Source organism: Zonotrichia albicollis, chromosome 13, assembly GCF_047830755.1.
Source record: "Zonotrichia albicollis isolate bZonAlb1 chromosome 13, bZonAlb1.hap1, whole genome shotgun sequence".
Lineage (NCBI taxonomy): Eukaryota > Metazoa > Chordata > Aves > Passeriformes > Passerellidae > Zonotrichia > Zonotrichia albicollis.
In genome coordinates this window covers 18,315,889-18,338,252 of record NC_133831.1, presented here as the reverse complement: position 1 = coordinate 18,338,252, position 22,364 = coordinate 18,315,889, and the positions used below count along the sequence as shown (strand labels likewise).

The following is a 22,364-nucleotide window of genomic DNA, read 5'->3' as shown; positions in this document are numbered from 1 at the left end:
CAAATGTTGGAGTTGATGACCTCAGAGGTCCTTTCCAACCTAACTGGGATGTGTGCAGAATGGTGACAGAGCTTCATGAATCCAGTCCTTTGGGGGAGAATGAAAATGTCCAGCCATTCAAGAATGCAAACCTCACCCCAGGTTAGACTGCCTTGGCTTTGCCAGCACAGGAGAGAAAAAACCCCATCCCTCCCCAGGCAGGGCCCTGGGTGCCTGCTCTGCTTGGGTGTCCTGGTGATGCTTCCCAACCCATCAGAGCTTCCCAACCCTTCTGAGCTTCCCAGCCCATCGGAGCTTCCCAACCCATCCGAGCTTCCCAACCCTTCTGAGCTTCCCAACCCATCCGAGCTTCCCAACCCTTCTGAGCTTCCCAACCCATCCGAGCTTCCCAACCCATCTGAGCTTCCCAACCCATCCGAGCTTCCCAACCCTTCTGAGCTTCCCAGCCCATCCGAGCTTCCCAACCCTTCTGAGCTTCCCAACCCATCCGAGCTTCCCAACCCTTCTGAGCTTCCCAGCCCATCCGAGCTTCCCAACCCATCCGAGCTTCCCAGCCCATCCGAGCTTCCCAACCTTTCTGAGCTTCCCAGCCCATCTGAGCTTCCCAACCCATCTGAGCTTCCCAGCCCATCCGAGCTTCCCAGCCCATCCGAGCTTCCCAGCCCATCTGAGCTTCCCAACCCATCCGAGCTTCCCAACCCATCTGAGCTTCCCAGCCCATCTGAGCTTCCCAACCCATCTGAGCTTCCCAACCCATCCGAGCTTCCCAGCCCATCTGAGCTTCCCAACCCATCTGAGCTTCCCAACCCTTCTGAGCTTCCCAACCCTTCTGAGCTTCCCAGCCCATCAGAGCTGCCCCTCCAGCCTTTGCTCCTTGGGAGAGGTGAAATGAGAAATAAACACCTGCATGTGGGAAAGGGGCTGAGAGGGAAGCACAGAGAGCCCAGTGTATTTGAACTGCCTTAAAGAACAAAGGCAAAAGAAATAAAATTATTCTGTAATGGAAAAGAAAAACTTGTAACATATCACAGCTTTTGTATCTTCTATTAAAATAAATAACTAAATAAATAATGAACATTCTGAACCAGTTTAAATCCATTTTTGAAGCTAATTTGTTTTCTACTTCTTTTAGCCTATGAATCCCTGTCCATGAAATGATTAATAATTTATACAATGAATTACTGTTACACAATTAATTCTGTTATCTTGCAAAAGCACACAATACAGTGAGCTGCAGTAACTGTAATCTTGTACGGTGTTGGAGTGAAAGGATAGAATATACAAAAGAAAAAGTCTTCAATAAGTCAGTGCATAAAAAGCAGCAATTTTATGAGAAATTCACTCATAAATTTTCAAAGGCAAAATAACGATTCTAACGCTTAGATGAGCTGACTGAACACCACATGCACATCCACCACTGTTTGTGTGTGAAACAGGTGCAGAATGTTCACCTCCTGCAGGCTGCCCACCCCAGTGTGGCACCAGGACACACACACAAGTCAAAAGGTCCTGAACTGAAATTGTTTTCATTTAAATACTCACCAGACAAACTGTGACCCTCTGTGGCCAACAGAGAAACAAAACAAAGGTATCAAGAACAAAAAGCAAGCACATTCTTCTATTTCAGAGCATTCAAAGATTTCAACTTAGTGTAGAAAGAAGATTAAACAGAACAGAAAGCATGAAAATGTCAAAATGTCACCACAAATTACATTATTCTAGATGTCTGAAACTTTAATACAAATATAGTAAAACAGTCAGAGTAGAGTGCTGATGGAACAGAAAGCTGAACAGAATTCAAAGTTTGAAAAACTGACAAAAAACAGTTTTAAACTTTTGAGTATTCCCTAAAATTACTCCTACTATAAGGAGGAGAACTTGTTTAAATCAAAGTTTTTCACATATTCTTCATTAATTCCTTATTAGCATCTATATAGTTTATGTTTTGCTTGGGTGTCTACAGCATTCTCCTGGAGAAATCATGTGGTAAATTGCATTTCATTATTGCCACAACCTAATCAAAGCAAGGAACAGTCAGGACAAACACGAAGCTGCTCCTTCCTGGAGCTTTTGCAGAGAGCCCATAACAGAGGAAGCTATTTTAAGGATGGCTAAAAAAAGCCTGACTCCAGTCTCATCTAAAATCTATTTGAGTTCATCTCAGCAAGATAAAAACCTGTCATAGAAAGTTATTTTCAATTACATATTTAGAATCAATTTTCAAACTAAAGAAAAAAAAATTAAAGAGATGACAACAGCAAGACTGCAGCACTCTAAACATAACAGAGTGACATTTGCAAATGGGACCCTGGAGCTCTCACTTTGTACAGCAGCATTCAGAAGAACCAGAATGAGGACATTAATTTTAAATACTGTTTTTCATTAATACATCACTTTATTATAACCATACAGGGGGAGCTTTATTTTAGGCAAACAAGTAGGTATGCTAGGAGGAACACAAAAACCTGTTCTGTTGATTTACTATTTTGTCTGCTGTCTAGGGGTGTAACAACCCCATCCAACATTTAAATGGGTTATTTGGGAGTTCAGCTTTTCTTCCTACAAAGAATGAAGTGTGCCCATTTTTCCTTACACCACAAGTGCATTGCTGCAGGCAGTAACTACTTCAAAATCAGTAAAAAACTGATTAAAAATCCCAGTGTCACTTCCTGTGTTAATATAAATAATGTCTGATAAGAGAACACTCAAAGTCTTGACCCCAAGTCCAATTAAATCCCTGTTTGTCTTCAGACATTGCACTGACTAAATGCCTATATTCCTAATCTGAAGGAAAACTAACCCCCTTTCATTTCCCACCATTTACAGGTCCCAGAGTAAAATGATTTCAATTCTCTTCAAGTTGAATAATCACTAAAAATATTAGAGATTCCTTTCAAAGTAATAGAGAACAGGAAGAAATTTCAATTCTATGTACAACCTCTGGATACTGAATAAACTGTGTCATCCTGATGCTACTTTCCCATCCACCTCATTTTCATTCCAGTTACACCTGAGATTAGCATTAACTGCTCTTCAGGGAAGAGATATGACCTGTCCAGATGTTTGGATTCAGAAGCTCTGGCCAAAATGACTTTAAAACAACTCTGTTCCAAATTTGTATATATGGAAGCTTTGGACAGACACACATCCTTGGAGATAGCAGTAATTGTGCATATTTAAGAAAAATAGGGATAAGAATGGAATTATGCACTGAGTCTATGGATAAAGATTTGCATATTTCAACAAGGACAGTTTATTCAGATCTTTCAAAGTACAGAATTAATATAAACAAATACTTCCACAAAGCCAATCCCACACAAATGGAAGCAACATGGCAAGAATTTTTTCTAATATTTCACATGCCAGAATAAGAAAAGAAAATGTTGGTTTGCATAATTATATCAGGCCAGGCCAAAAGAAAAAAGCTGAGAACACAAGATTTCTTTGCATATTTGATAAGAATAAAAACTGGTCACAGCCCCCAATGTGACATTAGGTCTGGATATAATCAAACACTTGAGACAGAGGCAAGCCCTGCAGCTCAGATCCCTGTTAATTTTCATTACCCAGTAAGGGCAGTGGCAGCTTCACATCACAGAAGGCATTGGGACAAAGAGGATTTGATTTCTACTCACAGCAAAGTTTAAGAAAAGATATCCCAAGGGGATTTTAATCACTACATACAGGAGGAAACCATGATCTCAGAGTTGATCCTGCTTTGAGCAAGAGGCTGGAGTAGGTGAGATCCTGAGAACCCTTCCAGACTGAACTGTTCTACAAACCAGGGGAAGGAAACACCAGGAGAGGGCTTGGAGAGGCAGACAGAAAAGGTATTAAAGTATTCCTCTACCTGAATATACAGCAGAAGTAAGCAAAAAGTATGAATTGTTACCTTAGTTGAGTGACAATAACAAATCAGTAAAAATAAGTAAAATCTTGTAATAGTTTAATTTAAATAGCATTAAAGAGAAAAGCTTTATAATTGATCAAGAAAAATCATGTGTTACACTGTGCAAGTAATTCAGTTAGTATTTCACAGAGTCACAGAACATCCAGAGCTGGAAGGGACCCACAGGGACTGTCGAGGTCCAGCTGCTGGCCCTGCACAGAGCAAGCCCAGAATGGCCCCCTGTGCCTGAGAGCATTGGCCACACCTTCCTGAGCTCGGGCAGGCTGGGGCTGTGCCCACTGCCCTGGGGAACCTGTTCCAGTGCCCAGCCACCCTCTGGGTGAAGAACCTTTTCCTGATATCCAACCTAACCCTCCCCTGACACAGCTCCAATCATTTCTTAACTGATCACCACAGGGGAAAAAGAAAAAAAAAAAACACACACCAATTTATTCTGTCCTTTCTCTATTTCCTAATCATCCAAAGGCAGCTCTTTGTCAAGTATATTGCACTTAATGGAAACTATGATTTCAGGATTTACAGTAACTAACAACACAAACAACAAAAGTTACTAAACACCAGAAATAAAATCCTGACCATCATGCCAGTACACAGGAGCTTCACACAACCAAAATGCCAAAGTCTATCACACAAGCCTTGTAAATGCTACAAGGCTGGAAACCACTCAGGATATTCAAGGCAGGCATTGGTCCTTTCTGAGAATTCAAAACAATAGGTGTCAAAACTACTCAACATGTTTATTGTGCATCATAAAGGAGAAACATCAAAGATCTTTACAATAATTAGGAAAGAGTAATTTTTCTTTAATGCTGTCAACACATGACATTTTTTGATGGGTCAGAGATGCAAAACTGAAAAGCCACAGGAAGGACAGGGAAGTCCAAGCCACCCAGTTGTGTTGCCTTACACTTGTTCTCCTACTGAGTTTCAACAAGGACTACCCAAGAGTTTCCCCCATCACAGAGTGTCACATATGGATACACCTCATCCCAAACTCCCTTCAAAACACACAGGAATGACCCTGACAGCTTCAAATATTCCAGCTTCTGCCGCACCTGAGGAGAAGCTGTGCCAGGGGGCTTTACTTTGCTTCCACTTAATTTCCAAATGTCCAACTTTGTAAGCAGTGACTGAGTGACTGGAAATTTTATTTCTCTCTAAACTTGTCACACTGAGGTTTTTTAGGAGTCAATTACAAAGAGCATTCCTAATGCACCTTTCCCATGACTGTCATCTTAAAAGAGAAATGGGAGGTCAGAGGTGATTGCACTGAGGGATACTGACAGGAACACTAAACAAACAAAACAGGAAGATTTGATAGCAGATTTCAATCTAAGTAGATTACAATTGTCAGAAATTTTTACTGAAAGAGTTCAAAGTTTTAAGTTCTACTGTACAGTGCTAAAGAGCTACTAACAAAGAACACTGCATGAAACAAAACATACAATTATTTTTTGTTGAATTAAATAGCCACAAACAAAAACAAAACACAGAACTGCACACTTACCAAATTTTAAAAAAGCATGCGCAGAGGAGGCTCTGTCATCATCCAAACTGGCCATTTCAAATTGGTGCAGCTAACCACAAACGGCTCAGGCTAAGCTACAGTCATTTTCAAAACTGTTTAGTAAATGTTAAAGGCAATCAGCATTAAATTAAGTGAAAGCAATGTTAGTGGAGTTATTAACACAACACAGTGCACAGCACAAACTTTCATTACATCTTCTGTTTCCTTCTTCTACACTGACCTCTTGGTTTTATTTACACTGACCTCTTGGTTTTATTTTGCTTTTACTTCCATAAAACTTAGTAGTTTACTCCTTATGAGTGACAGGACACAGTTTACAAAAAATCCATCTTTTGGATATTGACATGAGCTTCCTTATTCAATAGGGAATTAGCTACAAACACCAAAAGGTAATGAATACCATCTGATATATTTCTAGATACTGATTTAACTAGTGCACACTAAAGTGTTAAGTAACAGTGATAAGGAGCTAAAACTCTGCTTATGCACAGTGCTGCTTTCATCCCATGTGAAATCCACACCAGGATGTTTCCTGCAGTCATACACATTACTTATGGTACTGAATATCTCAGTTATTAGGGGTAGGACATCTCCCACTTTGGAATATACAATAGGAAAAACGTGCCTGTAATTATGATAACAAGTTTTTCCAAATCTTTAAAGTTTATCTTTTTTAAAGTAAGAAAAAATTTGGGGGCTTTTGACTAATTAACTACTATATTTAGAATCTGCTCCTAATCAGAGTAGCAACAAATGAAACAGTATTTTATTGCTTCAGGAAGGGAAATGAAAATTTCTGAATAAAATTTGGTTTTACTGGAAAAAAGTAATTCATCATTTAATACACATAAACATGAGATACAAATTCCCTCCTACAGGATTTGAGTCTTACATGATCCATTGCTGCAGGCTATAAAACATGAGTCACTGGTGCATTTCAGGCACGTGTGTCTATACTTCATGTTTACTACATCTTGCTCCAAAAAGCACACTAGTAAAAAAAAAAACCCAAATCAAACAAAATAGTGCTGTCTGTGAGCTGGTACTCCAGCACAGGCCTCAGCCAAACCAGGAACATGTGGAAGACTTTCAGTCACTTTCTATGACAATCCCAACCATGTCTCCTTCTGACAGAGCCAGGAAGGAAGAAAAAAGCCCTGAAGCTATACAAATTTCAACATAAAGATGCAGCAGTAAACTTGAAATGTAAGAACATTATTCTTATTTTTAGCTCTGAATGTTACCTGAAAGACATTAAATAAAATTTGATTTTTAAATCAACTCTTTAATCAGAAAAACTTTTCAACTAAAAATAACGTTTATTTCTTGACCAAATTTATTCAGTTGTTATGTAAAATGCCATGAACAAATCTCTAGACAATCTCTGAACAATGGGAAAGATGGAAGTGAACTACAACCTGTCATTGCTCAGAATACAATTCTTTATACATGTAACAAAAAAGTAATAGGCAGCAGCAGCAGCAAAGAAAACGTGGAGTGTTTGAAACCATCAAACACCTTCTGCAGGCAGGCCTGACCCTGCAGGGGATTCCCTTAGCCCTGCTCTCCCTGAGGGCTGACCCTGCAGGGGATCCCAAATCCTTGTGCTCCCTGAGGGCTGACCCTGCAGGGAAATCCCAAACCCGAGTGCTCCCTGAGGGCCGACCCTGCAGGGAAATCCCAAATCCTTGTGCTTCCTGAGGGCTGTCCCTGCAGGGAAATCCCAATCCCGTGTGCTCCGTGAGGGCTGACCCTGCAGGGAAATCCCAAACTCGAGTGCTCCCTGAGGGCTGTCCCTGCACGGGATCCCCAAACTCCCGTGCTCCCTGAGGGCTGACACTGTAGGGAAATCCCAAACCCGAGTGCTCCCTGAGGCTCGGGATTCCCGATCCGCCCGGGGCTGCACTGCCCGCCCCGGCCCTGCAGAGCCCACGCTCCGGCTGTCAGTCACACTCCCGGCCCCGGTAATGGTAACCGGCCGCCAGTGGACACCTCCTTCAGCGGGCAGTCCCCAGCGCGGGACTGCCAATCAATCTATGCAGAAACTGAACTTTTAAAGCCAAATTAATCGTACCAGACTTTAAACAACCAATTCTTTGGAGCCCTCCTAAGCCCCGTTTTGGTCTCACAGTGTCTGATCAGTTACTAGCAAAACAAAACTAACCAAACATGCAAATAAGCAACAACTGAGTGTTACAAGCATGTGTGGTGTATAAATAAACACAGGGATCTTCTGGAAAACTTTTCCCGTTGCAACAATTAAACGCCTGGTATGACTGTACTTTACTTCAAATTAAAAAAAAAAAATCAAAACTCTAAGTTTTTTGAAGTTCAGAAATTCAGGCTAACTCAGCAAACATCACCCTTCGGTTTAGGCCAGAACGAGCTGCCCCACGCTCAGAACACGGAATTCCCACGCTGTATAGCAGTAAGAGAAACCTGCCAAGAGCTGGGACTTTCCCCTAAACACTGTCTGCTCCCCAGCCGCAACACTTTATACAGCTGCGGTGCTGAACACGCTGCCTTTGCTCTCGTGGGCACAGGTGGCACCTGAGGGCACCGGGGGCTGTGCCAGCCGAGGAGGGCTCGGGCGGGGCCGCCACCCCCAGCTGTCCCCTGCGCCCCTCAGGGCCGGGCCCGCCCGGGCACCGCCACCCGCGGTGGGGACGGGGAAACAGCCCCGGGCCGGGCCGGGAGCGGGGCGGTGAGTGACAGGAGGCACAGGGGTCCCCGGACCTCCTCCCGGGCAAGCCAAGAGGTCAGACCTGAGCGTTTGGAGCGAGCGCGCAGCTCCAGCATCTTCCAGCTCACGTCAGCCATGTGAGTCGCCGCCATGGCGGAGCGGTCCCGGAGAGCCCCGGGCGCGGGTGCGCGGCGCCGGGCGGGCCCTGCCTGGCTCCCGCCGTAAAGCGCTCGCGCAGGCTCCGCCGCCGCTGCCGCAAACCGCGGCCGCTGGCCGGGCCCGCCCCGCTGCCGTCAGAGCGCGGGCGGGGCGAGGCCGTGCGCGATGGGGGCCCGCGGGCCGTGCCCGCCGCTGGCCCCGTTGCTGGCCCTGGTCCTGCTGGCCCTGGCGGGGCCCGCCCGAGCCCTGCAGAATGTGACCGCTCAGCTCTTCGGGCCCGAGGCCCGCGGGACCCTGGCGGCCTTCGGCGACTTCAACTCGGACAAGCAGACGGACCTGTTCGTGCTGCGCGGCGGTGAGTGCGGGGCCGCGGCGGGCCCGGGGGCTGCGGGGCACGGGCGGTGTGAGCTGCGGGGCACGGGCAGTGTGAGCTGGGCTCCCCGTCCCTCAGCCAAGGGGGGCAGACACAGGTGCCGCCGCCCCCGAGGCCCGGCAGCCCGTGCGGGGTGATGGCAGGGCTGGGGCTGCGCGGCGGCTCGCCGGTGCCAGGGATGGGCTCCCAGGGATGGGCTCGCTGCTCCCGGGGATAGGTTCGCTGGTCCCTGCGGTCTGACCCTTACCGGCCCGAGCACGGCCCGAGTGCCGGGGCTTGTGCTGCCAGGGCCGGCGCGGTGAGCACAGGATGAAATTGACACTTGCTTTGCTCCAGGTATTTCCTGTGTGACATACAGTGTTCAATTTGCACTAGAATGGTTCACATAGGGCACATTTGTCCTTAAAGCTGAACTTCTGGTTGTGAAATAATGTAGAGACTTCATCCTACAACTTGAGTGGTCACAAATTGTTGTTGTGCTCCTGCTTTCACTCTGTTTTTGGAAACAAAGATGAACATTTCACAGATGTGGAGGAAAAATTGCACATTGTTCTACTCTGACCATTAAAAGTTAAAGTGCCATGGTTGCTGTCACTTGCCACATGTTTCTCTTCAGGCTTCAGATATGGGGAGACCTCAAATCAGGATTTATTTTCAGTGGTCAGTGTTATTTGCAGACATTAATCTTAGAATATTTTACTTTCTTGAAGCACATTAAGATAGTAAATCTATTCTCAGATTCACCTTTTTTTATTCCTTCCATCTCAGAAATGTTTTTCTGAGTAGCTTTGGTAAAGCATGAGTGATTTTCCCATCTAGTTGAGTTATTGAAATGCATGGCTCCCTGGAAATGCTCCACTGGCTCATCTACTGAAAAAATGGTCAGATTTAAAATGAATGTCTATGATAAGAGATTTAATTTTTACTTTCTTATCTTTCAGATGAGTGTGTATAAAAATGTGAATAGTTATAGGTTTCAGGAATGAGATTTGTGATTTCTTTAGCAGCACTTGATAAATAATTTTCCTGTGTGGTACTTACTGTAAAAATCTGATTGAAATAACATGGTTATTCAAACATTATTTTTCATAACTTAAGTCTTAGTGAAAAGTAACTACAGAATACTCTCAAAACAAAAGGTAGTAGTTCTAAATGGTGGGATTTATGGCAGCCAGTTGTAAACAGCATGAGGAGATGAGCACTGGAGGTGACACAAGATTTTGAGGAACAGGAGTGTGTAAAGTAGCCTTGTCCTAATAATCCTGACCCTTAATAAAGAAATGGGGATGATGCCTTGGACCTTTGCCTGGATAAATATTCTTTTTCTGATCTTGCCTTAGTTAGTTGAGTTAGAGTAATGTTCCCTATGCTCAGATGAATAAAAGAAATTCAGATTGTGCTGATACCTTTGTAAGAAATAGTCAACTTGCTGAATGTAAGGGATAGTCTGGATCCAGAAGTATCCCATTGCAAGGCCAATTCCAAAGTACCAGTGGTCTCTGGGTTTAGTCACTTTTTGAAACTCAGAATCTACAAATAAATGGAATTGTGCGTACACTTACCTGTTTGTGAGTCTGTGCGTGTAACAGCTCAGTGGGGAAGCTTGTGCTGGTTGCTTTTTCATGTACCAGCTCCTGGCTATGCTTGATGCCTCTGCTGGGAGTGAGTGAGCATTCCCTGTTCACCTGCTGCATTTCACTGGGGAACTTGGGAAACTTCTGTGCCACTTATTTCATATATATATATGTGTGTGATATATGTCACACAGATATGTCACAGCCTGAAGACTTCTAATCTACATAATTGTTGTTTGTATGGAAACTGTTCCTGTTTTTTCACACCCTCCAATGCACTGATTTTTTTTCTTACTGTCCTCTTATCTCAAAAAGAATACAGAACTGCAAACAGCTTTTAGGATTGATTGTAGTGGCATAGTAACTCTGTTTTCTGTTCATGTAATAAATCATTTTTAATAGTTAATTTGCTTTGACTTGAGCACTTGAGACAGAGTAGAGATCCATTCTGAATTAGGTGAAGTGTCTAGCAGCAGTGAAAAATCTGTGAGGCCAAAGCTGAAGGAAAAACTCACATGCCGGAGACAAAGAAAAACAGAAAAGACCACGAGGTCAATTTGCCCCCGACCTAGGAATTCCTTTGATAAAGAAGAACTGGCGATAAATGTCACGCGGAATGAATATGTATGAACCTATTGTGAAACTGTATGCATATGCATTTGGAAGGGGGATAAAAGGAGGCCTGAGATCTTCAGGGGTACGCATGCCTTTTGAGGAGAATTTTCTCCGTATGCGTCCGGCGCCGTAAATAAACATACTTTTATAAAGTTGTGAGGTTTCTTCTTTTCTCCGCAAAACACACTGAGCTGAAATTTTTATATGTCCGTCTTTAATGACCAAAAAAATCTCATTTCTCAGTGTTGCAGCTAACTTGGAACCTGATATGTGTAAAAACGCTGCTTGATCCTGGTCATTACTTTACCGAGTAAGCAGTAAAAAGGCAGGTGAGAGTGGGAGGTGTGAGATGGGAGCTGAGGTTCAGCAGGCAGCCCCAGGGGAGCTGTCCCAGTGAGGCAGCCCCAGGCTCCCAGCCCTGGCCTGTGCCAGGCCTTTCCCTCCCCCAGGAGCGCGGCTGCAGCTCAGGCAGTGCCGCTCTGGCCTGAGCTGGCCTCTCCGAAAGGGCTCCTCCTGGTCATTTACTCATCTGCTGCTGGATTCTCCTTCTCCTCAAGAGGTTTGTGGCAGGAGCCTTGTGTTCCCTGCTATTTCCCAGCTCTGAACTCTGCCACAAAACAATACTCTAAAAAAGTACTGTGGTAGCTCAAGTTTGGAGCCTTAGAATTATTCTTTAATAGAGAATGATTTTGTGGTGCTGGAGGTGGGTTTATTGGAGAATGAAGCAAAGAAAAAATACTGTTGTTGCCCTGTGAGCTACATTTTACTTACAGAGGTGTGTTTTGTGGTTTACTGACTGAAAATTTTTATTTCATCACTGAAGTTAAAATTCTTCCTTTGCTCCCTGAATTTCAGTTATTTCTGCAACATAAAATATGGGCTTTTATTTAGATTATTCTGAAATAATGAAACAATACTTATATCCTTGTCTCTAGATGGGGAGATGCTGCAGGGAACCAAGTAAATTCTGAGTTTCCGTTAAAGTGCTTTGGACAGCGGACATGGGAAAGCAGTATCAGATCCTGCTATGTGAGACATAGTATTAAAAGAATTAATTTGAGTTAGCTTTTAAGCTTTAATTAGTTTTGTGGAGCTGCTGCCTATTATTTTTCCATGTGTAATATTTCTTAATTCATTACAGAAAGTTTTATTTTGAGCAATGTGATAAAAATAACAGAGGGAAAGTTCTAACACTAAACCCCCAAAGAAGATTTGTGATATTAGCATTGCTTTGAGATGCAACTGGCTTTGTGTTGTGCTGGAGAAGTGCTCCTTTTGTCTCCTTTTGGATGAGGAGGAAGAAGTGGTATGAGATGTCTTTGAAAGTTCTTGCTGCTGTGGGGAATGGTCATTTTTGGCAGTTTGTATATAAGCCATTTCCAGTCTTCCTCTGTTGCTCATGGTCTGTTTGCCTTGGCAGGAAATGAGCTGGTGATTTTTCTGGCTGACCAGAAGGAGCCCTACTTTAAGCCCCGTGTTAAGCTACCAATGAAGTGAGTATGGCTGTTCAGTGTTTGCCTTGGAAGGGCCTCTCTGCTCTCAGGGGGAGCTGCTGCACTTGTCTGTGCTCTTGTTGCCTCTTTGACTCATTGTTCTCTGGTTCTTTGACAACTTCCTGATCCATGCCCTGATGCATTTTTGTTTTGTTGGTCACGTGACAGTCTATGGAGATGAGTTGTGTCATTCATGTTGTTTACTAATAAGTGTTACTTCCCAACCCTTATGGACTATTTATGGTTTAGTTTTTGTCCTCAAATCAGTATTTAAAGTACCCATATGTTGAAATATCTTTGCAGTTGATTTGGATTTTCAGGACTGTATTTCCTAGTGAGGTAAACTGTCATTCCATGGCATACATAGGTCTTTGTGGTGGGTAGGTTTAGTATCAATGCCAAGACATGTTTTCAGGGAAATTCATGCATTTGCTGTAGTTACTAATGGAATCCAGCCAATATCATCTGATTTAGAAGAGATATGAAAGAGAGTGTTCTGGTGTTTCTGTGTAGAGATGTTCCTTTGTCAAGTTTACATGTGGCCTTTAAAAAAACATCAGTTTTTAATAAATGTGAACCAGTCTGTTTATATGTGCATACATATATGTCTAGCTTCAATATCCTGTTATATTATTATGGCTATTGCTTAGGAATAATGCTTACCAATAGTATTATGTTTATTAAAAGTTAAAATGCCTTTATAGCTCAGCTTCATCTTCTGTATTCTGCATATTTTTATTTTTCCTTATTTCCTCCTGTCTTGGAAGGAACTAATTTGTTCAATCATTAGAAAGGATCTGCTTTTAATCCTTAATGTGACCTGTGTTTGTGTGTAAAAAGCAGAGTAGGTAAGCAAATAAAAAAAGATAGAACAAACAAAGGTAGGAAGGAATAGTAAGACCTGGCAGAAGGTAGGAGGAAATGGAATTGTCTTTTAAAAAATCCACCTGCGCCTGACTCCTGCTGTTTAAACAGCTCCTGTTGCCTTATGTTCTTGCTCTTGGAATGCAACCAGAAGATCCTGCTCTCTGAAACACATTTTGGTTGACTGGTTCTAAACAAATGTGAGGATTTAATGAAGTGTAGGTAGCATTAACAGGATATGGCTGAAGAATGTCTGACAGCTAAAGTTTAGAGTTAAAATGTCAGTTTCTTTAGAAAGGACACCCTATTAGGTGCCTGATTTTGAGATACTTTTGGAATAGGTAAGGACTTGATCCTAAACCAGGTTGTTGAAGGGTAAGATTGTAGTGGACCAGCTAATAATAATAGGGCAAGCCTTTGACTACACAAGTGCTTTTTACATGCTCACCTTTTTACCATTATTTGCGTGTGGGGGCTTTTGTTTTTAATTCCAGATCCCTTGGTGTCACCATAACCAGTGTAGTTCCTGGAGATTATGATGGAGATTCCCAAATGGATGTGCTCCTCACTACCCAGGCCCCAAGTCATGGCAAAGATGAGCTTTCAGTGTTTATTTTCTGGGGACACAACCAAACCTTGGGTGAGTTGCTGAGACTGGTTCTTAGTAAGATTGTTAGATTTCTTAATTCAAAGTATTGTCAAGAAGTTACAACTCATTTTTACAGTGTAATGATTGTTTTTAGCACTAAAATAGGGATTAGCAGCTATTCAGCTGCACACCCATATATTATCCTGCTATTAAACTGTGTTCAATAATTAATGAAAGAGAACAATACTTGCACTGTATTATGCAACAGATAGAACCAAACATTATTCTGATTTGGCAGTACCTATTAACTGAAGAGCTGCTTCTCATGGCTTCCCCATCATGCACGTCAGCTTCACAAAGACTATCTCAAACGATTTATCTTCAGTTTAAAATGCACAGGGAACCTGCTGTGAACTTAAGTGCATCAGCTTTCAAAATCACATCCCTAAACCTACCACCAGTAATATAATATTTGTGTTAAACGCAATTCTTTAAAGACAGTGACACACTAAAGTGAGTATTGGAAGAAAGGTTTCTAGAGGCCCTATTGCTGAAAGTTTTCAAGACCTCTAGAATTGATTTTTCAGGAGTTTCTTAGCTTTGTTCAAGGTGTAGCTGATTCTGTCTTGGGGTAGAGTTATGGATTGTGTGAACTCTTGAGGTCTCCTCTGTTTTCTGTTGACTTTGCTAGGAAAGAGTTTGGGGAGGAATTTAGGGTTTGAACAAGGACAGATAAGCAAAAGAAAATACTGTTTAATCCACAGAAACTACTGAAGAATAATCACTATTGTAAAGAACTGTGTCATGGCATAGTTACAGGTGAGGCAAGTTTGCCTCAGACACCATTGCTTCTGGCTTTGATCAGAGCTGAAACAAGCAACCTGGAAAAGTGCAGTGCATCAATATTAAGTGAATAGCAGGTATCTCTAGGATTGGGAAGAATATGAGGACTTGGATTAAGTTATTCTATTCTGTTTCAGAAAAAAAACCCAGGTGTTGAGGGAAACACAATGAGCTGTGGGGCCTGGAGGAGGAGTCAGAGGTTAAAAATTCAGGCAGTGGTTGGTTGGTTTGTGCTGAGGCCACGGGCAAAGTATGGGGTGTCCCCTTGGGTAATAGGAGTGTAACACACAGGTCAGTAGGAGGGGACTGCTGTATGAAATGTGGAAATTGTAAAGACAAACATTGTGGAGAGAGAAGGGAAATGGGAATAATCTGGCAAGGAGTTTGGATTACAAGTACAAGTGAAGTCTAAGGTGATAACCTGATTGGAGCTTAGTCCTCACTTCCCATTTAGAAAGTCTCCCTTTATTGCTTATTTCAAATACTCAGTGTGGATAATTAAGAATGTTATTTACAATAACAAAACATTAAACAGAAATCTAACATACAATGAATGTTAAACTTTTAGCCTGTCTTCATCCCAACTGTTTCAGTTTTCCTGTATCTGAGTGATTGCAGTCATACACAGAAATAGGTTTCACTAAGATCTACTTGGAATAATTTGTTGAGGAGTTTAGTGGAAAAGGAAAAAGCCTTCAGTGTTTTAACTGTAATTCACCTTTACTGCAAAATTCAGGAAGCCATTTAGTTCTTTATATTAAGTGGTGTCTTTTTTAAATCATAAAACAGATGGTTTTAAATTAATAGAAAAATTATGTCTCAGTTGCAAATGCAAATGTCAGAATATATTGGTAACTGAATCAAGTTAATATTTTCATTTTTCAGATCTTAACCATAAAACTGTGTTAAATAAGACTTTTCATGATGAGCCTCTAGTAATGGAGTAAGTACAACCTACTTTTTAAGAAAATCACGTTTATAATGGTGACTAAGAGCAACCTAAATATATTTTAATGCTAAAATTTGAAACATATGCTCATGTTCTTTATCTTTTAAGAACAGGGTGGTTTGTGTAATGTCAACTGATCCAACAAAAGATGATGAACCGAAATGGTTATCTTTACAATTCTCTCTGTTGTATATTATATTATCCTGGCAATAGTAACTGCATGATCTTTTAATTTCTTTCATTTCAGTACTGTGAGTATTCATTAAAAAAGCCATTCATTTCTCAGTGAATTTTGTAAAGCAAAAACCTTACTGGCTTACCAAAATGAGCAAATGTCCCTTTCACAACGTGCTTGCCTGTGTGTGAAATGCTGAACAAAAGTGGAGGGCAGTAGATCTGTAAGGCAAAGCACAGAGTGGGAAGCACTGACAGACCTTTACTGCAGCTCAGACAGGAGCCAAAATTCAGAGCCACAGCTGAGAGCTCTGCACAGCCCAGTGGGAAAATGTCCCAGCACAGATGAGTTTGAGAACAGGTGGTCTGAACTCCTGTGGGGACTGAGGTGGCACTGACATTGTGTTCCATTTTCAGCTTCAATGGAGACTTGATTCCTGATGTGTTTGGTGTCACCAGTGACTCGAGTAAGCCACAGATCCTGCTGGGAGGGTAAGCTGAGGGCTCAGCATGGCTTTGGAACTTGGGCATTGTGTATCCACTTCCACTGAAGTGTAGGATTTGTGTGTGAATCTTCTTATTCCGTGACACTCTTCATCTGCTCTTTAAAGTGCTGTTTTGTAGGGCAAGTAGAAATTCCATGAGAGCTGGGAAAACAAAGCCACTGACAGTAGACATCAGAAATAGCAAAATTGGCTCTTGGAACAATTGGTTCCTAGAAGTTATAGTCCAGTCCCATTTGTTTAGTACATTTTTGGTATTTAGTGTTATGGAACTTGTGCTGTATAAAAGTTGCTTTCAGGTTGATGCAAGAACTACTGAAATAGATCTTATAATTAAAGGGATGGCAAAAGGAAAATCTGCAGATGTTTGGGGTAAACTTAAAAAAACGCTCTCATCTGGGAAGTGATTTGTAATGGGAAGGTTGTGCACCACTGGAAATCAAAAGCACAGGAAGTGCAGGATGTAAAAGTATTGGACTATATATATAAAGAAAATAAAGAGGAAGAGATTTCTGAGGTGGCATAAAGCAGAGGTGACTGAGTAGCAGCATAAGTGTGCATACAAGGGATGTCTGTATCACATCCCTTGTGTTAAGGAATGCCTCAGGCCACTCATGGGCAGATAGAAGCTGACTGAAGCCTTATGAGATGAAATTGCAGCAAAGGGGACTAAGTTTCATGATTAAATTTCTGCTAGCCCTGAAATTTCTAGAATGGGCCCAGTTATCAAATACTGGAGTAAAAATAATGGCATACTTAAATGCTTAACAAGGACTGTGAAAATGGTTATTTTTAACTGTTTTGGATATGAATGCTGAAATCAAAATATAACAAAAGATTTGCTCTACTGGCTCAGAAGAACCAGTCTGTAACCAAGTAATATAGAGTAGCAAAGTCTAGTATTGGGCAGGATGCCAAAGAACTTAAAATCTATAATTTGAAAATAAAAAACCTTATACCTGTAGTTCCTGTCTCTTTTCCTTTCCTAGGATAAATAACATTTGACTGTGTCAGTGGAAGCTGTGCCCTTCTTGGCAGCGTGCTTTTGTTCATTAATCCCAACTTGAATTGTATCACCATCCTTGTACTGGTGGCTTATGAAACAGATTTCAGGTTCACAAGGATGTTTCTGAGCACTTGGTAATGATTATATATAAAATAAATTGTATGAGCTCTTGAAGAAATGGAGAAGTGGGAAAGATTTGTTGCATTTTGTTGAAGAAATTCTTTCAGGACCTTTAAGATAAAAATAAAATTACTCATCAGAGCTCAAAATGAGACTGAGTGCTATAGGTAATAGTGTAACCCATGTCTTGTTCATGGAAAACAGCCTTGTCATCTGCTTAGAAAAGCACTTTTATATTTTAATCCAAAATGTTTTAAGATTTATTCTAGAACTTTATGACTAACTTCAATGGCAGTCTTCAAGACTGAATACATAGAAAAACCTAGAGAAAATAATTATTTCTTTAGGATTAAGTGATGCATTTTAACATTTCTAAGACTTAGTTGTGATCTTTGGGAAGTAATCAGAATATTATTTATTTTCTTACCATAAATTAGTCACAGAAGATAAGGACTTCAGTAAAATGTATGTAATGTCACTGGAATAAATAAAGCAGCTCCCAACTAGTAGTAGTAATATTTGTACCTGCTGTTGTATAGTGCACATTGAGATTTTCCTGAGTGTTTTAGGTAAGGGTTCTGAAAGTCATATTGTGACTTTTGAAGGATTTGTTGCCCTTCAAATCACTAACAGGGAGGTGTGCTGGAATTTCAGCCATTTTTAGAACAGAAACCAGCAGGATATGTGTATTTATAAATAAATAAATAAAAGTATCACCTGCTTGGGAAATTACATAATTAGCTAGTAGTCCATCATAATGTGAAAGTTTAATTCATATGTTGATTTTTAGGTGAGCTGAAATAAAGTGAATTTTCAGGCAGCAGGCATGAGCTGCTCTAACAGCATGTGCTTACTTCTGCTCATGTTTATTAATCAGCAGGTAAATTCCAGAAGTACTTGCAGCAGTAAAGCTGCTTGAGGAAACTGAGAACAGGGATCCGTGTCTCAGGAGCCTTGGCACTAACTATGACTTTGTGGCTCGTAACACTGTTCTGTGCAAAACAAAAAAAGTTGCTTTAGAAAATTAATAAAATGGAACTCACAGAATCTTTCAAGCAATTACTGGAGTTACTGAGTATATTGTAAGCTAAACAGGAATTTTGTCTTAGCATTGGGAGAACATGCTTTCTGTCCCATTTTTATTTAAAGTTTCACTGTTTTTTAAGCTATAGTATCATGATTAACAGTCCTTACACATTGATGAAATATATTTTTATTCTTGTCTGTAGGAACTTGTCATGGCATCCTGCACTGGAAACTCAAAGTAAAATGTATATACCACACTCCCATGCCTTTATAGATTTAAATAATGACTTCACTGCTGGTAAGTCATAGAAGTGTTAGATATCATCCTAAAAATAATTATCACTAAGTGTCAATGTCATGTGTTGCAGCTTCCTTCAGTAATTATATGATTTTGCTACTTCTGATTCGGGTTTTCCAGTTACTTAATTTTAATATCTATGATTTCAAAATTCTGTGTTTTAAAAAACAACTTTTAAAATAAATATCTTAATAGCATTTGCTACTTCTTGATGATAATCATAACTGCTGCATGTTCTGAATGATGTTGTGTTCACCCTTAAAGTGCTGTTTCCTGCTCTTCACAACTCTGTACTCTAGTTTTTGAGGCAACTGCATCAGGGCTGCAGTTTTTCATTTGAGTATGGAAATAGGTAGTTTGATTCAGCAGAATGTTTTTAAGACGGGACTTAAAATTTGTTTTCAGGATTTCATTATGGCTTCAGTCTATGATGTTGTAGTTAATTCTATCACTGATAGAACTAACTGTGTTCTCCCTTTATTTTGTTGGGGTATTTTGTCAATGTGATTCAGTTACCATGGTGAATCTGTTTATCATTTCCATACCTGGCTCATATTTCCAAGCACATTTAAATATTGTGATAAACTTAATTTCTTCACACACTAAATTAATTCTGAAGTGCTTTATCTTCTGCTAGATGTGCAATGTACATCAATTCATATATGGTAATTTTGGAAAGAGAGCTTATCTTTTTCCTGTTTAGTTGCATGGGAATGAGAGAGGAATGATTCCATAAATTTAATTAAGATGCTTATAAATGCTGGGGATTAAGTTAATTGCTTTAGTATGCAGTCAGACCTTAATATCCAGTTCTGGCACATTGCTATGTGAAGCTGTCAAGTGGAAATTCCAACTAGAAAATTAAATATATGGTTGCTTACCATAATCAGCGTCATGTAATAACCAGTTCTAACACACTTAGCTCTAGAAGCCTTCTGGAATTTTTTTTTTAGTGGCATAAACAGCATAGATGAGCATTCTAGGTAGCATTTTGAGTACATTGAAATCTAAACTCAGAGGTGAGTGAAGGTAAGAAGTGTAAGATCCTTACATTGATCGGTCACAGACTGATCAATTTTTCAGGGTTTTTGACAGCTGCCAGACTAAAGAATGTTCCAAGAGTTCTGGTTAGTGCTGCTGCTGTGGAAGCTTCTCTATTAAACAGAAATGAGAGTCAGGATCTTTGTGTGGGTAGTGCTGGGAGCTTTTATAGAGTCACATCTATTTTTATATCTCAAGATGGGAGTAGAAGCTCCTGTGAAGCTCTTCCCATAAAGATCCTGACTTTTACTTTCTTGTAGCAGCAAGGCTGTGACACCTCAAGCTGAGCTACTATGTTAGGGTGTTAATGTTTAGTGCTGTGGGAAGTGTTTGTTACAGGAACCTGGGGAAAATTGTAAGGAAAATAATTCATCCTGACAAGAAAACTGGAGAAAGTATTACAGTATTATTAGTTTCTTAAGTAATGTTTTACTTCTAAGGTGGGAATGATAATTTTTTTTACTGTCCCTATGAAGATGGGACTAACCAAAAATAATGCTGAAAAATAGTATCAGTATATCTGATATTTCATGACTGATGTGTTTTTCCTGCCAAAATGAAGAGTTGCCAGTTTTCTAGTCCTGCCTGTGCATTTGTGGCAGTTCCCTGACATCAGCTCTAGTAACTGCTTGGAACTGGGGCTGCTGAGGAGCACAGTTCATTGTCACTGGAGTTATTAAGTTGATCCAACTCCCCATGCAGGATTGTCAGAGCAGATGTAAGCACAGGGGAAAGGTTGACTCCTCTTTTAGTAGCAGCAGTTGTATGCTGCCTTTAACCAAGCATGAAATTGTACCTTGAATCTCACTGTGCCTCTTCCAAAAAATACCTGTGCAGTGTTCTCACCACGTCTGCTCTCATTTGTGTGTCTGTACAGGGCTGGGAAGTGACTCATAGGCAGTCATCAGAGGAGTCAGGTGATAGAAGTTCAGGGGAAAAGGGCAAAACGGCAGGAGATGGAAGTGTGTGCAGGACTGGTGGATGCCCTGGGGCAGGCACAGCAGTGCTGGGTGCTGTGTTTGTCCGTGGTGGATGCCCCGGGGCAGGCAGGCACAGCAGTGCTGGGTGCTGTGTTTGTCCATGGTGGATGCCCTGGGGCAGGCACAGCAGTGCTGGGTGCTGTTTGTCCATGGTGGATGCCCCGGGGCAGGCACAGCAGTGCTGGGTGCTGTTTGTCCATGGTGGATGCCCTGGGGCAGGCAGGGCACAGCAGTGCTGGGTGCTGTGTTTGTCCATGGTGGATGCCCCGGGGCAGGCACAGCAGTGCTGGGTGCTGTGTTTGTCCATGGTGGATGCCCCGGGGCACGCAGGGCACAGCAGTGCTGGGTGCTGTGTTTGTCCGTGGTGGATGCCCTGGGGCAGGCAGGCACAGCAGTGCTGAGTGCTGTGTTTGTCCATGGTGGGTGCCCTGGGGCAGGCACAGCAGTGCTGGGTGCTGTGTTTGTCCGTGGTGGATGCCCTGGGGCAGGAAGGCACAGCAGTGCTGGGTGCTGTGTTTGTGGGGCTGCTGGGGAGGGAGCGCTGCTGTGACTCAGAGCTCACCCACACAGCCACTCTGCAGTGGGAACAAAGCCTCGTCAGGAGCCCGGCTGCTGCACGTTAGAATTGTATTAATTAAAAAGGAGGCATTCACAAGATGCAGGGGAATCATCTGCCTGCTGAAATCATGTGGCCCAAAACACTTAATAATCATGGGATTTGATGCTGCTGTGGGATTTTTGGACTGCAATATTCAGGCTGTTTACTCACAGGCAATGCTACTGTTCATGATTATAAGGATATAATTACACCTAAAATGGATGGAGTGATTTTTGTTTACAAATAGATCACCAGGACATGCCATTTTACTTACTCTCCATGGGTTTTTTTGCAGGTATTTTAAAGGTTTTTCTAATATTCTGCAATATTTTGGCACTCTTTGTATTCTGTAACAGATGCAGCCAATTTGATGATTTTTAGCTGGGCTATTTTTGGCAACTCTATCATTATAAACAGCTTAGGAGATTTAAAGTGTGCTTGACATAAAACAAAAAATCCTCTCTGGGCTGAGAAGCTTTTTGCTAGTTTATTGCCTAACCCGTTTTCAACCTGCTGATATTAAACACTCAGAGCAGAGCTTTTAATTGCCACACTTCTCATGCTCTGGGTGAAATGAAGTTGAATTGTTATGATTTCATTATAGGAGAACTTGCTCATAAAGATGTGTTTAATCCCTGACAATGCTTCATGAAAGGCTAACAGTGTAAGGATTTTATAATCCAAAAATCCTCTAACCACAACAAAGATAATACTAATCTTTCTTGGTCAGAGATAAACTGGGCCATTTCAGAGAGTAATGCTGCTGCTGTTTTTAAAGAAAGCATCTTCATGCAGAGGTCTCAGCTCCCTATAATTATTAATTCAGTAAGGAATTCTGAGTTAGACCAGGAATTTCATTAAAACCATGCAAAAATTTGCAGTATAAAACCTTTACTAAAGGGTCTGTATGTGCTTAATGGCTAAACTCAATAGCAAACTTTAAAGTATTTTTTGCATGCATATTAAGCATGTGTTGCTCCAGGGAGGGGTATCTGCTTCCCAGAGAGGCTGGGCTGGGAGGGATGTCTGGGAATGGGC

At 41.6% G+C, this 22,364-nt stretch overlaps 2 protein-coding genes across 7 annotated transcripts in view; one reads left to right on the top strand and one right to left on the bottom strand.

Annotated features, from left to right (window-relative positions):
• The window catches only part of PHKB (phosphorylase kinase regulatory subunit beta), a 67,701-nt gene extending 59,358 nt beyond the window's left edge, over positions 1 to 8,343 (bottom strand). For 2 of the 6 annotated variants that reach the window (XM_074551171.1, XM_074551169.1), the window contains exons 1-3: positions 8,204 to 8,343; positions 5,418 to 5,530; positions 1,543 to 1,560 (exon numbers count right to left, since the gene is read on the bottom strand). In XM_074551171.1, the coding sequence (XP_074407272.1) occupies positions 1,543 to 1,560; positions 5,418 to 5,472 (73 nt within the window). In that variant the 5' untranslated portion in view covers positions 5,473 to 5,530; positions 8,204 to 8,343. The remainder of the gene's footprint in view (positions 1 to 1,542; positions 1,561 to 5,417; positions 5,531 to 8,203) is intronic. The other 4 variants (XM_074551173.1, XM_074551172.1, XM_074551170.1 and 1 more) reach the window with 3 other exon arrangements.
• A 102-nt stretch (positions 8,344 to 8,445) lies between these two features.
• Positions 8,446 to 22,364, top strand: part of ITFG1 (integrin alpha FG-GAP repeat containing 1) — a 73,492-nt gene continuing 59,573 nt past the window's right edge. Inside the window, exons 1-6 of the mRNA XM_074551175.1 lie at positions 8,446 to 8,635; positions 12,263 to 12,335; positions 13,694 to 13,839; positions 15,517 to 15,574; positions 16,172 to 16,246; positions 18,613 to 18,707. Coding sequence (XP_074407276.1) covers positions 8,446 to 8,635; positions 12,263 to 12,335; positions 13,694 to 13,839; positions 15,517 to 15,574; positions 16,172 to 16,246; positions 18,613 to 18,707 — 637 coding nt within the window. The remainder of the gene's footprint in view (positions 8,636 to 12,262; positions 12,336 to 13,693; positions 13,840 to 15,516; positions 15,575 to 16,171; positions 16,247 to 18,612; positions 18,708 to 22,364) is intronic.